The sequence below is a fragment of the Cebidichthys violaceus genome, unplaced genomic scaffold (genome assembly GCF_023349555.1).
Source record: "Cebidichthys violaceus isolate CVI_PGR_0920_01 unplaced genomic scaffold, fCebVio1.0.p SCAF_15, whole genome shotgun sequence".
NCBI classification, from domain to species: Eukaryota; Metazoa; Chordata; class Actinopteri; order Perciformes; family Stichaeidae; genus Cebidichthys; species Cebidichthys violaceus.
The window spans coordinates 13,457,181-13,470,242 of NW_027176318.1; the positions used below are offsets into that span (position 1 = coordinate 13,457,181).

General features: G+C 45.4%; 1 protein-coding gene across 1 annotated transcript; it reads left to right on the forward strand.

Annotated features, from left to right (window-relative positions):
• The first annotated feature begins 1,320 nt into the window (after positions 1-1,320).
• Positions 1,321-6,604, forward strand: nell3 (NELL (neural EGFL like) family member 3). The gene is made up of 4 exons (XM_068710169.1): positions 1,321-1,648; positions 2,250-2,809; positions 3,127-3,193; positions 3,344-6,604. Exons 1-4 carry the CDS (start codon positions 1,327-1,329, stop codon positions 4,873-4,875), a joined length of 2,481 nt encoding a protein of 826 aa, XP_068566270.1. The 5' UTR covers positions 1,321-1,326; the 3' UTR covers positions 4,876-6,604.
• Positions 6,605-13,062: the final 6,458 nt, after the last annotated feature.

Sequence of the window (13,062 nt, forward strand, 5' to 3'; positions counted from 1 at the left end):
TTCAACATAACAAATAGGAGGCTAAGTCAAAATTACGAAAGAATATATTAATATTATGAGAAACCAGGTAAGAGATCAGAAGTCAGAATATTGAGGTAATAAGTCATTATTTTGAATTATGAAGTTAAGTACCTTTATTATAATGTCTTCTTTTTTGTATAGTTTTTTTCCTCTTTCTTGGCAAAAATGAGCTTCCATATCTGCCAAGCTACAAACTTCCCACCACACATCAGCCTCAGACGACCTGCGGCTGGACATGTTGTTGTGCGGAAGCACTAAAATGAGAGGCTTCAAAAACCAGCTGTGGGTCCCACATTCCTGACTTCTGCCATTCTGTCCCTTCAACAAAAGCCTGACCTCTGTTGGCTCCGTCTGTAAAGAGGGGCGCTCGGTGTTGACAAGGCCAGTCTAACCTGGAGGACACTGGGTTGAGGACCAGCAGCTGTCTCAACATTCTGCCACTTTTTTCCCAACTTGGATGGCCATAAGGTCACAGGAAATTCTTTGTTGTTCTTCTTCTTTTAACATGAAAATTTGAGCAAATATTTTCATTTTAGAAAAAGAAAGTTTCATTTTGCTTTCTTTCACCACAATGGGGGGATTCCTGCGAGGAGAGCAGGGAGGGTGAAGGGTTAATTTGTGGCCGGGGAAACCTGATGCTAATTAAGTCTTAGGAATGCCACATACTGACATTGTGTTGCAGAGCGCCCTCAGAGTGGCTCGGGCATGGAGAGAGCCAGCGGTAATGCGTGAGTCTGATGGTTCTACTCCGTACTGACAGTCACACCGGACCCTGGAGCTGAAGGTAATGCTCTGTCAAGAGGTGCTCATCAAGAGTCTCTCAAGTCAAGTTTGTGCTCAGTGTCATTTGAAAGGAGAAGATCAGTGATGGACTTTAATCTTTTTTAGTTCAATCAAAGAACAGTTTAGAGATTTTCCCAGATTTGGTGATCAAAAGCTCAATTCTCATTTTTTTTTGGAGGCAGAGATATATATATATATATATATTTCTGACGCAATAAAATGGTTTTAGTAACACCAGTGCTGTTGCTGCTGTTGCCTTGGTTCTCACTGCAAGCTGTCGCAGAGATCTGCCGGGGGACGCGCTGCTACGGCGCGGAAACCGGCGATCCAAGACCGTGCACCGGAGCGCACTGCCCGGGGAGCAGATCCTCCAGACCGCCGCGGCAGTTCAACCCGACGACGCAGGGGAGAGCGGTCGCCAGCCAGTACCATGCATACCCGAGCTCTCCAAGAGCAGCGCCGGACGCTTACCCCGCCGTCCAGCCGCTTCGCGTGCGGCACAGCGACGGCGGAGGCGCGCGGATGAGAGCGCCAGAAGTTTTACCTGCAGGATGCACCGATGCGGACTGCGCCCCTCTTGTGAAACATTCTCAGCCCGCTAATGACACCCGAGACTGTCGGGGGATCGAGTGCAGGCTGCCGCTGAGGATACGGCCAAGAGCTCGCGCGAAGTCTTGTGCGGGAGAGGGGTGCAGTTCAGAGGAGAGCGCCAGCCAGCTTCCTCCTGTCCATCTGTCCGACAGAGCCGCGCAGTTTCTGGGAGATTTTCCGGAGCTTGGATATCCGTCGTCGGAACTTGGCGGCGCACCTTTGGGTGTCCAGCTCACATGTGACATCAAGCCAGGTCTGCTATTATCATCATCATCCTCATTGTCGTCTAACATTTGAACTGTTGCCTTCAGATGATTACAGGCTGATTAACTTCTTGAAAATGCCTTTTGTGCACAATTGTGCACCAATCTAACCACTGCGACTCATTTCTGGTTGAGTGACAAGCTTCAAAGGAAGTTGATGAATTATTAACTTGCTCTGGAAACAGTGTGCCTGTAATTTAACCATGCATGTAACCCTTTATTGACCTTTTCCCACCAGGGATCTGCAAAATGGGATTAAGCTCAAAAAGCAAAGGGAGACCTTGTTGACCTTCAGCCCTAAATTATATCTGCACAGCTACTCGAGCAGCTGAACTGGAAAAATGTCTGTGAGTCAGTTGTCCAGAAAATGTTGAGGGCTTTGATGTTGGTCCACAAAGGAAACGTTCATTGCACTTGCCAGCTAGGCCAATAAACAGGGTCAATGGGCGTTCTAACTTTGTTGCAGCAGAATTTGCAAAAATCTGATTTCTGAGTCAGTTTTAATCTCTTTTAATCCCTTCCTCCACTGCATTGTTTAACAATAACAACTTGTCTGGTCCCATATTTCCTTTTGCATTATTTTCCCCTCAGGGGAGAACGAAGTTCCCTCAGAAGATGCCCTCATCTTGCACCTCCAGCTGGCGAAGGGGCAGGAGAAGCTGGTGGAGGCCCTGCGCGCCCAGCAGATGGTCATCCGCGACCTGCAGCAGAAGCTCGCCGACCAACAGGAGGCGCTGCTGTCCCAGCAGAGGGAGATCCTGGACCAGCAGCGGCGCATGTATGAGCAGATGGACGTGGTGAAGGCCCAGTACGGCCTCCTCTCGGACACCGTCAAGCAGGTCTCCTTCCAGGGCCTGCAAGGTGAGCTGCAGAGCTACTTTGAGAGCCACCTGGCGGGTCTGCAGAGCCAGGCCCGCAGTCACCTGCAGAAGTCCTACGCCGTGCACAAGATGGACATCGACTCGAAGGTGATGGATGTAGTCGGAGAGGCTCATTTTCCTCAACCTCTGCTGGGTTGCCCTTCACCTTGTGTGGGGGAGGAGTTCTGTGATTTTCAGAGGGACCCACCTCAGTGTGAGAAGTGCACCATGTGTCCACCGGGCTTCTTTCTGATCTCGCAGTGTTCTCCCACTGCAGACAGGATGTGCCAGGTATTGTCCATTTAAAATACTGTTGTATTCACATCCTTTTTTTTCTTTATTTAAAATACACTGCTGTCTGTTTGAATGACGGTGAAACTGATATCTGTACTTATGTGTGATGTGTGAATCCGCTGCTCACTAACGTGTGAATGGGTTTCAGCTGATAGTTAAAGCTTGATATATGAAATCAGTCATTTTTCACGCATGTGGCAGCAATGCCCAAACATAATATCAGCTAATTTGGAGGGAAAATGTTCATACTTATCAGAATAAAGCTATAATTAATAGTAAAAATGTATTCACAATGATTATTGTATGAATTGCAGGACAGAGATGAATGCCTTGAAGTACCAAGCATTTGTGGAGAGCGAGTGAAGTGCCTTAATACTCCAGGTATTTTTTTGATAATTAAAGCAATTCATTTCCTAATTGTAGGCAGCGGGGAAAAAACAATATCTCCCTCTTAATATTTTAATTTTAGAACATCTTTTTCACCTTTTTACTCCTTGGTTTCTCTATTCTCTCTGGTCTTTGACTGCACAGGGGGGTTCAGGTGTCTGGGGGTTTCTGAGAGAGAAGCAGTGATGGGCTTGTGTGGTCCCGACTACTTCTACAACCAGGAGCTGCAGGAGTGCCAGGCCTGCTCTGACTGTGATGGAGAGTCGGTTTCCGCTCCCTGCACAGCTATCACTGACTCAGTGTGCGGCCAGCCTTCAGAGAGCCGACTCTCCCAGTCTTGGGGGGCCAGTGTGGGAGTCCCGTCCGCCAGGTCCTCTGGCGGCCACATCTTCCCCGGGCTTCAACTAAACATCCGAGGCAAAGAGAGAATTGATCTGCTGTCCAACGAGGCAGGGCAGGTGACGTTCCTGCAGCACGGCCTCGTGTGGTTGGATCATAACTTTGCGATAAAGCACAGCTGCAGGAACTTCCTTCAGGTGGGGATGAGGCTCAACGGGAGCCAGGAGGAGGAGGGTTGCGACCTCAGTGGCGTTCGCATCGAACAGCCGGATGGGAAATACTTCCAGGGTGTCAGCGTCAGCAGTGGAGTCGAGGTGGAGCCCAACCACACCTTCACTCTGCTGCTGAAGAGCCCCAATCAACACTGCAACCAGAGCAAGGACCTTCACCTCTACGACATCGCCGCCCCCTCTCTCAGCCTGCTCTGGTTGTCTCATGACACCGGTGCTGTAGCTATGACGGCTCAGATGTCCCTGTTGACGCACTACCAGACCAGCTACCGCCCAACTTTCCGCATAACCTCAGTGTCCGACCCTTATATGATCATTCTAACGCACGACAACCGCGGTGTGCGCTTCACAGAGAGCGGTGTGGTGAAGTTCGTCCTCCAACAGGCGCTTTACTCTATGGGCCACACCTGCATTCGAGAGGGTTTCTCCCTGATTGCCTACACCAACCGCAACGGGACCGGCCAGGAGGCGATGCAAGCCTTCAAGACGGGCGTCAACTATAGGGACACCTCCATCACCCTCTCTGGCGCTGTGAGCGTAGCCGGCGCCGACACGCTGAGCTTTGAGATCACGTCTCCGTCCCAGTGCAACATCCGCTACTTCGGGGACAGCACCGGGATCAGCGTGCTGAGCCTCATCTGGATTCCCTCGGCGGTGTCGTCGGCGCTGACTGCTACTGTGTCCAGGACGGGTCTGCCCTCTGGAGCAGTCAGGAATAAGCCGCTGTCGTTCCAGCAGATCGGCGCCGACACGCCGCAGGTTCGATTGGCCCGTTCCGGGGAGCCAAACAGCCGGAAGAACTTCATATTCCACGAGAAAGGGACGGCGAACATCGCCCTCAACCTGAAGCTGATACACTCCTGCAATATCGTGAAACTCACTTTGCAGCGGGCGGGGGATCAGGGCAAGCAGGCGGGTCCTGTGGCTCAGCAGGTGTCTGGACATATGCCGGAAGGGAGCGAGTGGGCCAGCGTCGGGCTGAGGGCCTCGTTTCCGGTCCAGAACGGTACGGCGGTCTATGTTACTCTGGACTGCATCCGCGGGCGAGTTAACCAGATAACACACGAGGGCGGCACTAACATTTCAATCCTCTGGGTTGCCGTGTGATCCAAGAAGCATTTGTGCCATTAAAAAGAAGACAGTTTTGCACAATATTGAATTGCCGAGCAGATTCAACAATTTACCAAATAAAGAGAGATGAAAAACAATGTTATTCATCTATTACACATATTTTGTCATATTATTGTTCTAAATGTATGTTTCACCACCTGTTTAGACTTTTATTGTGAAATCTCTTTTGGATATGATTAACACAAGTACTGCTTTCGCTTGAAGTACTTCGGCTGGTTGAGCAGTGACCAATTCTACATGGGATGTGTGTGTGTGTGTGTGTGTGTGTGTGTGTGTGTGTGTGTGTGTGTGTGTGTGTGTGTGTGTGTGTGTGTGTCTGTACAGTGTGTATGAGTGTGTGTACATACATGTGCAGTGGTGCTTGTTATGTGTGTGTGTGTGTGTGTGTGTGTGTGTGTGTATATGCGTGTAAGAGTGTTTATGTACACATTGGCATGCCTACCTTTCTAGGAGTCGTTTAATATGTATATCCTTCTGTTCCTGCACATATTTAACTTTTGTACTGTATGTCACAAACTTTTTCTGTATTATATCACTAGGCATTTAAAAATAGTTTAACATTTTGGGAGATACGCTTGTACAACTTCTGGAAGAGTTTAATGAGGCGATAGATTCCACTCTAAACTGGTTAGCTTAGCTTAGCACAAAGACCGGACACAGGGGAAAACAGCTAGCCTAGCTCCATCCAAACAAATTACGCGTACCAGTGCAAATACATCAGCTATTTATTTTTTTTTAGCTCGGATTAAACAAAGAGGTTAAAAAAGATAAGGTGCTGGTTGGTGTATTTCTTAACCATTTGGACACATCCAGGCTAGCTGTTCCTCTCTGTTTCCAGTCTTTGTGCTATGCTAAGCTAAGCTAACTGGCTGCTCTTGCTAGCTTCATATTTATCGTACCAACTTTATAGTAGTATCACTCTTCTCATCTAGCATTAAGTCCTTTACACACTGCAGGCGTGACAAACAAACAACACAAAAATGCTACTTGCATTCGAAATGTTTGCTCTTGTTCACTATCGTGTACATTTTGAATATGCCTGTTTTTCACAACGTGATCGGTTGATGCTACATGCTACATGCTACACTACATGCATTTCCCAAAATGTCAAACTATCCCTTTAATGCTCTGAAGACTAATGAAAGAGCTATACACACATGCTAGGTACACTTTCTTAAGCAGGAGTCGGTATTTGATGATGTTTTTGATGATATTTATTTGCTTTTTATATTAAACCTGACTTTTGTATTTACACTATAGAATACATATAGTTGTCAGTCATGAGAAAAGTATAAAAATATGTGTATGTGGTAAAGCGCTGAATAGGCAGTGTTGGTATTCATTAGTACACGCAGCGGTAGCCTCTATCATACGTTTATTTGCACACGTATAGTTTAACATAGTATTATGGAATGTGCAAACATCATACTTTGTTATTCTTTTGCCTAAATGCTGTTTCCCTGTGAGGAGTTGCCCATGCATATCGTTCCTAATTGCCTCTGTGTGCGTTCTGTCCTCTAAACAATTAGGCATAATTAAGTGTTTCAGGGAGTTGGCAGCGAAGCCGGCCACGGAAATTCTTCAGATTTATTCTCACTTCATTATGTTGAGTGATTTTTTTGTTTTGTTTTCTGTGGTTGGGCTCCCCTGCACATGTCAATGCATGCACTCTTGTTCGACACCAAATAAAATGTACATATGTTTAGCCAGAGAATGACTTCTAATTCCAGCTTGTTCATATTGTATTGTGTTAATTGTTTTCCATTTAGCCTAATGTGAAGCATTCCTGTCTGACGTGGCCTTAATTCCTTTTATTTTATCGCAGATTTTCCATCAAGTTAAAGGGTAAAACTTTAACATTCAGACATTACTCATTCCATTTAATCTCAAACATACTGAACCTCTTTAGAACCTTATTAAACAGCTATAGGTGCCAACATTGCAGACATAATACGCGGAAAGTCGTACACTGTATATTTCCTCTCAATTGGTCTTAATCACGGTTAAATTATTCTTCCATCTATTACCTATAGGAGAGCTGTTCCTTGGTTTAAACATAACAAATAGCCAGTGAGTCAATGAAAGGGAGAGGCGGGAAGAAAAAAAAAAGGTCTGGATGTGAAAAACAATCAAATGTTTCTGTCGGCTGCCTGAATTGAAAACAGGTGTTTCAGTGGAGCAGTGCTCCAGATGTCTGACGCTGTAGATCAAATGAGACCCACAGCACTTGAAGAGTTTCAGAGACACCAGAGAGAGAGGCGGAAAACTGAGAGTGTGTGTGTGTTAGATCCTCTAATCATTTTTTTCTGAATTAACAATGGATCAAATGACTAATTATAATGTTGTAATGTGACAAAGAGAGTTATGACGAGACTCTGCTGCTCCCCTTAGCACTACGACGCTTCTTTCAGTTAGCCTCAAACTTTAGTTGTTTTGGTTGTACGGCCAACAAATTCCACTCTCATCGTCACCCACATTCCCAGCAGATGTTTTCAGCAAAAAAAAAGCCTTGATAAGTTCACCTTGTGCTTCCCAAGTATAGCACCAAATGGCAGAACAACAAAGTTAGGCGCTAGCTGCAAAGTCAAAAGTCTGGCTGCTGTTGTAAAGAACCAGTTATTTTCTTCTGGAACGACTGGAGGCCAAAGCAAAAAGGGAAATGGTGAACAACTCTGTAGGACAGCCATGTTTACAAACCCCCAAACCGGGACCCTTAAGTGTACCGCTCATTCATGCTTCTGCACGAACCGTCGGCGTTTTCATCAGGATGGGGAACAGCCGGTTAAATGGTGGATTCTTTCCTGCTGCAGCTGAAAGTGAAGCCATGAGAGTGGTGAGAGCGAACCAAAATAGTGAGGTTGCGGGCCAGAAAAGACAAAAAAAGGCTGATCTGAAAGTCGCTGGCTCAATAGAGCTGAGAGGAACTGCAGAGTCGGGTGACAGTTAGCTGCGGGATTATCAATACAATCAACTCCTTTCATATGTAGTCGTGCCATCCTTTGTTATCATTAAAGACACATTAAACCGAGAGTCAACGCAAGTTTGGCACAGATCAGATGCGTGAGTCAAGATAAAATAATCAACCAAAGCATTCGGACATTTAAATAATAAATGCTGTGATGTGAAAACACAAAAAGGTGCCATGATGTTTGATGGGCCGCATACCATTTATCTATGGCAAAACAGAGACATCATTCATCACCGCAATGCGTCTGTTGTGAGTTTATTTGCATTCTGAGGGTTTTGGGGTTTCATTCAGAGTCTTTAATGAGTCCAGATCTGTTACCACAACTTAACAATCCAGTACGTCTAATACAAGTCTTTTTTTTTATGTCTGTAAAGTATTTAACTTAATCCTCTAAATGTGCATCTGCATCGTGTATTCATGGGTGCATGTTGATGTCGAGGTGAACACCCTGCTCACCCAAACCTGGCCCCAGTCTGCTCCGATGTTGACTTAAAAAAGGACAAAGCCGGAGACAGGCTTGCTTTAATCAGAAGCGGATGTTACTCTAAGAGCCAAGGCCTCTAGTCTACAGGGAAATGTTTAGAACCATGTGGTCCGGTCTGATGCTGCAACCCGCCGCAGTGCGTTACTCTGGTACACAACGGTGGATTTATGGGGTGCGAAGAAAGTCTATAATGATGTCGTTTTTTTAAACAGCTTGTTGGGTTCTTTTGAGAATTAAATATGTTAAATAATCTAAATACGAAAATGAAGTCCATCGGGCATTTGAAATGTCTTCAATACTACTTGAAGTTACAGCTTGAAAAACACCACATGTGCTGCAAAAAAGTTATGTTTGAGTTTGGTACCAATTTCTCTGCGTTCAGTTTGGTCGCACCTGCCAAGAATCGCTGACTTGGTAACGAATGTTACAGGTCAGGCCGTATCTAAAAGTAATTTTTCATCTTGTCAGTCACAATGAATGGTGTCGTTGAAGTAAAAAGTATGAAACTACAAACCACTCTTTGCTCTACGAACGATCGTTCGACAAGTGTGAATAAACCGGGGTATGAATCTTTTTCGGACGCACTGAACCGTGATTAACACGTCACTTCCTGAGAGCCTCCTTGCCCGTTGGAAAAAAAATCGCACATACTGTTTAAATACTAAATAGCATGCTGGTATGAAATTTTGGACTCAACCAAAGTGTCCTGTTTCTCCATCGAGGTAAATGGGTGTGTTCACAGCACCTTTCAGCGTTCGTTATCTGTTCTGTCTCTCTGTATCTTCCTCTGCCTCTGAGAGAAGTTTGTCCGGCTAAAAGATCCGATATGTGTGTCTCACTGTAAGTGCAAAACTACTGCATCTACATCTCGGGGTTTCTCTGTAACTGCTTGCTCTCCATCATCCTCCCTTTTTCTTGCACATCCGCTCAATCTGTCGCAATCTCTCCGCCCCCCTGCCTTCGTCCATCTGTGCCGGTGTTGTTCTCCTCATTAGAGAGGCTGCTGATGCATGAGGAAATGGGCTGGCAGGTCGGTTTAGCCGCAAACACAAAAGCGGGATTCATATTAAACCCGCCTGCGAAAAGTTTCATGGTTGCGACAAAACACCAACATAAAGATCAAGCTCTTTAAAATACTCAGATTTTCTTCGTCGTTCAACAGTTTCTACAACATGAGAAATACTCGCTTTCTGTCGGGCATTTTTGAAAGCTGAAACCTACACTGACACTGATAATAATCACGCTGGATCTCTCTGTTCCAGTCTTGGCGAGGGCTCCACATAGTTCCCACCAGTATCTGGTAAAGCCCCCGATCACCAGGAATGCAGCATCTAGTTTTCTTGTTCTTTTGCTGACCTTAATCATTGCTGCGACAAGGGCAACCTGAAACTCCAGAGCCATGGGGATCAGTCAGTCTGTGTGTGTGTGTGTGTGTGTGTGTGTGTGTGTGTGTGTGTGTGTGTCTGTGTGTTCAATATGCACATGTATATGCAACAGGGAGTGAGGCCCGTCTTGCTGTCTTCATGAAGAGGCCATTTAAAGCGCTGATGATGAATAATAGGTTGGCTGAATGCGAGCGAGCGAGTCCCTCTGGTGTATATTTAAATGGCGGAGAGATGCTCTCTCACTCATATCAACTCCCCGGTGGTCCATGAGGTTAATTGCTTTCTCCGGCAGGCGCTTACAGATTAACTATCTCACTGAATGCATCCATACAAATGACTCAGCGTATACCACAATAAGTTGAGCGGAGGTGTGTGTGTGTGTGTGTGTGTGTGCAGTGCTTTGCAACAGAACATAGTGTATGCTCAGGTAGCATGGTGCTCTGCGAGGTCGGAGAAGCTAATGAGTACGACTGACTTTGACTAACAAAGTGGACGTAACGGAGAATCTTTGGCTTAGATAGCGTGATAGAGGCAGATGCAACCCAGCAGGTATGGATTTTGGTGATTTGCCGTTGAAAACTAAAAGTTTTTAAGTCCGGGACAATTCAGGTTTCATGTACCTTTCGTCTTGTTTTTGTAGTTTTGTTTTGGTTATATTTGCAAAAATAACTGCTAAAGATGAGAACATGGGGATATTTCTAACTAACCCGGTAACCCTAAGAATTTCCCACCTCGGGATTTACGTCCAGCGCCAACGTTTAGTGTTGTTGCAGGAGGAACTGTGGCCTTTATGTGGGGAAGAGGAAAGCAAGAGTGTGGCGGATGGTCATGTATCATGTCAGGCTCTTAATGCTGGAGACTGCAAGGTTGTAACCTGAGGTGCCAGATGGTTTGTTTACACAGAACCTTCTGAGAAGCCGGTCGTCGGAAACTGTTTGGAAAGGGGGCGGTCGCTTTCAAAAAATACTTGGCAGATGATTTGTTGAACCATCAGTCAATGAAACGGAGTGAAAACGTCTCTCCTCTAGAGAAAAGCCTCCAGTGTCGTTCTTTATGTTCTTTCTATGAAGAAAAAAACTCTCCAGCTCTGATGTAACTGATGATGTTGCAGCTTCTAACCTCTTCAGGAGCCGCCATTGTTATTTTGAACGAACAGTTGTCTATGTGTTGCGTCACACACACACACACACACACACCAAAGTCACGCCACACGCCACATCTGGAAACGATGCCATGAGAGCGGTGAGAGTCAATCAAAACAGTAAAAACCTGAATAACGACCTGAAACACACTGAAACTTAGACGCCGCCTTTCTACCTCCAAACCAACAAATCCACGTTTTAAGCTGCAAACTCCCGGCCGAGAAAAAAAAATAATGCGTCATCTGCTGTCAAGCAAGCATGCGGCCTCTCCCCTCGGGTGAGCGGGCTTTCATGTGTTAGCCGTGCAGCGTCACCAAAGTGAAACCAAACACCAACGGATGACCCAGCAGCTCCTGGGCTGACATCAGGGCAGGGCCAGAAGGTCAACGGCTCTGTGAGGACTGTGAGGTGAACGCCACCAATTCCAACAGACACCAACATCTGGCTTGGCTTAGCCGCCACACACACACACACACACATGGTCTGTTTAAAGGAAAGACTTCAGTCGTTTATAGCAGCATGAGAATCCTTCTGGCCTTTCAGTCAAGATGCTTTGGTAAGCCCCTCTCAAGCCTTCACTTCACCAGCCAGTGTTTTGCTCATAAATCACCGCAACTGTCTGAGAAAAGATTAACTTCTCCGACTTAAACTTTATGACATGTTTGCTACATTTCTCCTGTCTGCAACCCGTGTGTTTGGACAGTGCCGCTCGTCTCCTCTTTGTGTAATCACATGTGGGATTAGAGCGTCGGGGCTTTACAAGGCCTGTGATGTGCTCCAAACGGTCGAGGGAGCAGATCCTCCAGGAGACGCCGGTGATAAACCGCTCGTGTGTGGAACATCTCTGATCACTGAAAACGTCAGACCTGGACATTTAGTCATTATTCGTATTATTCATTTTGAATCTGTAAAGAGGAATATGGTCACGCTCTGGGGAAGACTGAGTCGCCTGTCGGGGAGATAACAGAGTCCGCGGAATGAGTCCAAAATGTGATGTCAAGAGCACACAAAGGTAATTCCTTGATGACAGTTAATGGAGGATGAGCTGACAAGTCACTTTGTCTCTGTGGCTCTGCAGCAAGTGGAGTGGATCGTAAAAAAAAAAGTCCCCATGTGGGCAGTAAGAAAGGACAGCTCACATATTGACTTCATGTGTGCATGGAGATGAACTCCAGCTTCATTCCTGACAAATGTTGACATCGACTGATGAGATAAGTATTAGAATTGAATTGTTTTCAGTTTTTCTTTCTTTTATTTCATATTGCTAGAGTTGGTTTTGCCTATTTTATTATAGAATCCACTCAATTTGATTATATTTTACATTTAATTCTATAACTTAATGATGTTGCTGCCTTGTGTGAAACAATTGTTACTCTACAAATAAGTTAAATTTAGTATTTGGTACGGTGTTCGTTCATTTACCGCATCCTGTCAGTATTTCCACTCAACCAACCCTCTAGCGGCTTCATTTTGTTGAAACTTGCGTAGACCGTCATGATCCCCAAAAGATGAATCCTCTTAAGTTTTGTGAGATGCCACTAGAGTCCCCATCAGGCCAGACTTTCTCATGCAGAGGATAAACCCTTTCAGGTTTGGATACTCCATGAGCTGTCCTGTAGCACCACCCTAAAGTTGGAACATTTGTAGACAAAGGTGTTGAAAATTGAGACAGAAAATGGGAAATTTGTTGCGAAAATTCATTGTCCCCAGAGGAAGAAACCCAATGTTTCTAGTCACCCGGCCATCTGGCTTCTTCTACTTCAAGCGTTAGGCCAACTGTTCTACTTAGAATTAAATGTTTGCAGCAAATATCAACATCTAATGGGCAGATTGTCATCTCATAGAAGATGAACTATTTCCATTTTAGACACACTCTCAGGTCAAAGTGTCACTCGTGTGATGAAGGGTAGACTAAACATCCTCTGCATTAGCAACACAAACATTCCTTTAAAACTGATTCAACAAACATCAGGGATATATGGACCATCTATTGTATATAGTTTTGCTGGACACATTCATGCTTCCAAGGGGATAAACCTTTCATTAAGTTTCACAATCAGGAAAAACTTGACATATGTGGAGTTTTTCTAATGTGGAATTAGATGAATATTGCAGCGTCTCGAGCCTTTAAGCACATATTTGGTAAGAATGTAAGATTTTTACAACCAAGCAAACAAAAGATGA

Coding starts and splice junctions, on each gene's coding strand:
- nell3 (XM_068710169.1), top strand. CDS start 1,327: ATGAGAGCGCCAGAAGTTTTACCTGCAGGATGCACCGATGCGGACTGC. Junction 2,810..3,126: donor CTGCAGACAGGATGTGCCAG/GTATTGTCCATT, acceptor TATGAATTGCAG/GACAGAGATGAATGCCTTGA. Junction 3,194..3,343: donor GAAGTGCCTTAATACTCCAG/GTATTTTTTTGA, acceptor TTGACTGCACAG/GGGGGTTCAGGTGTCTGGGG.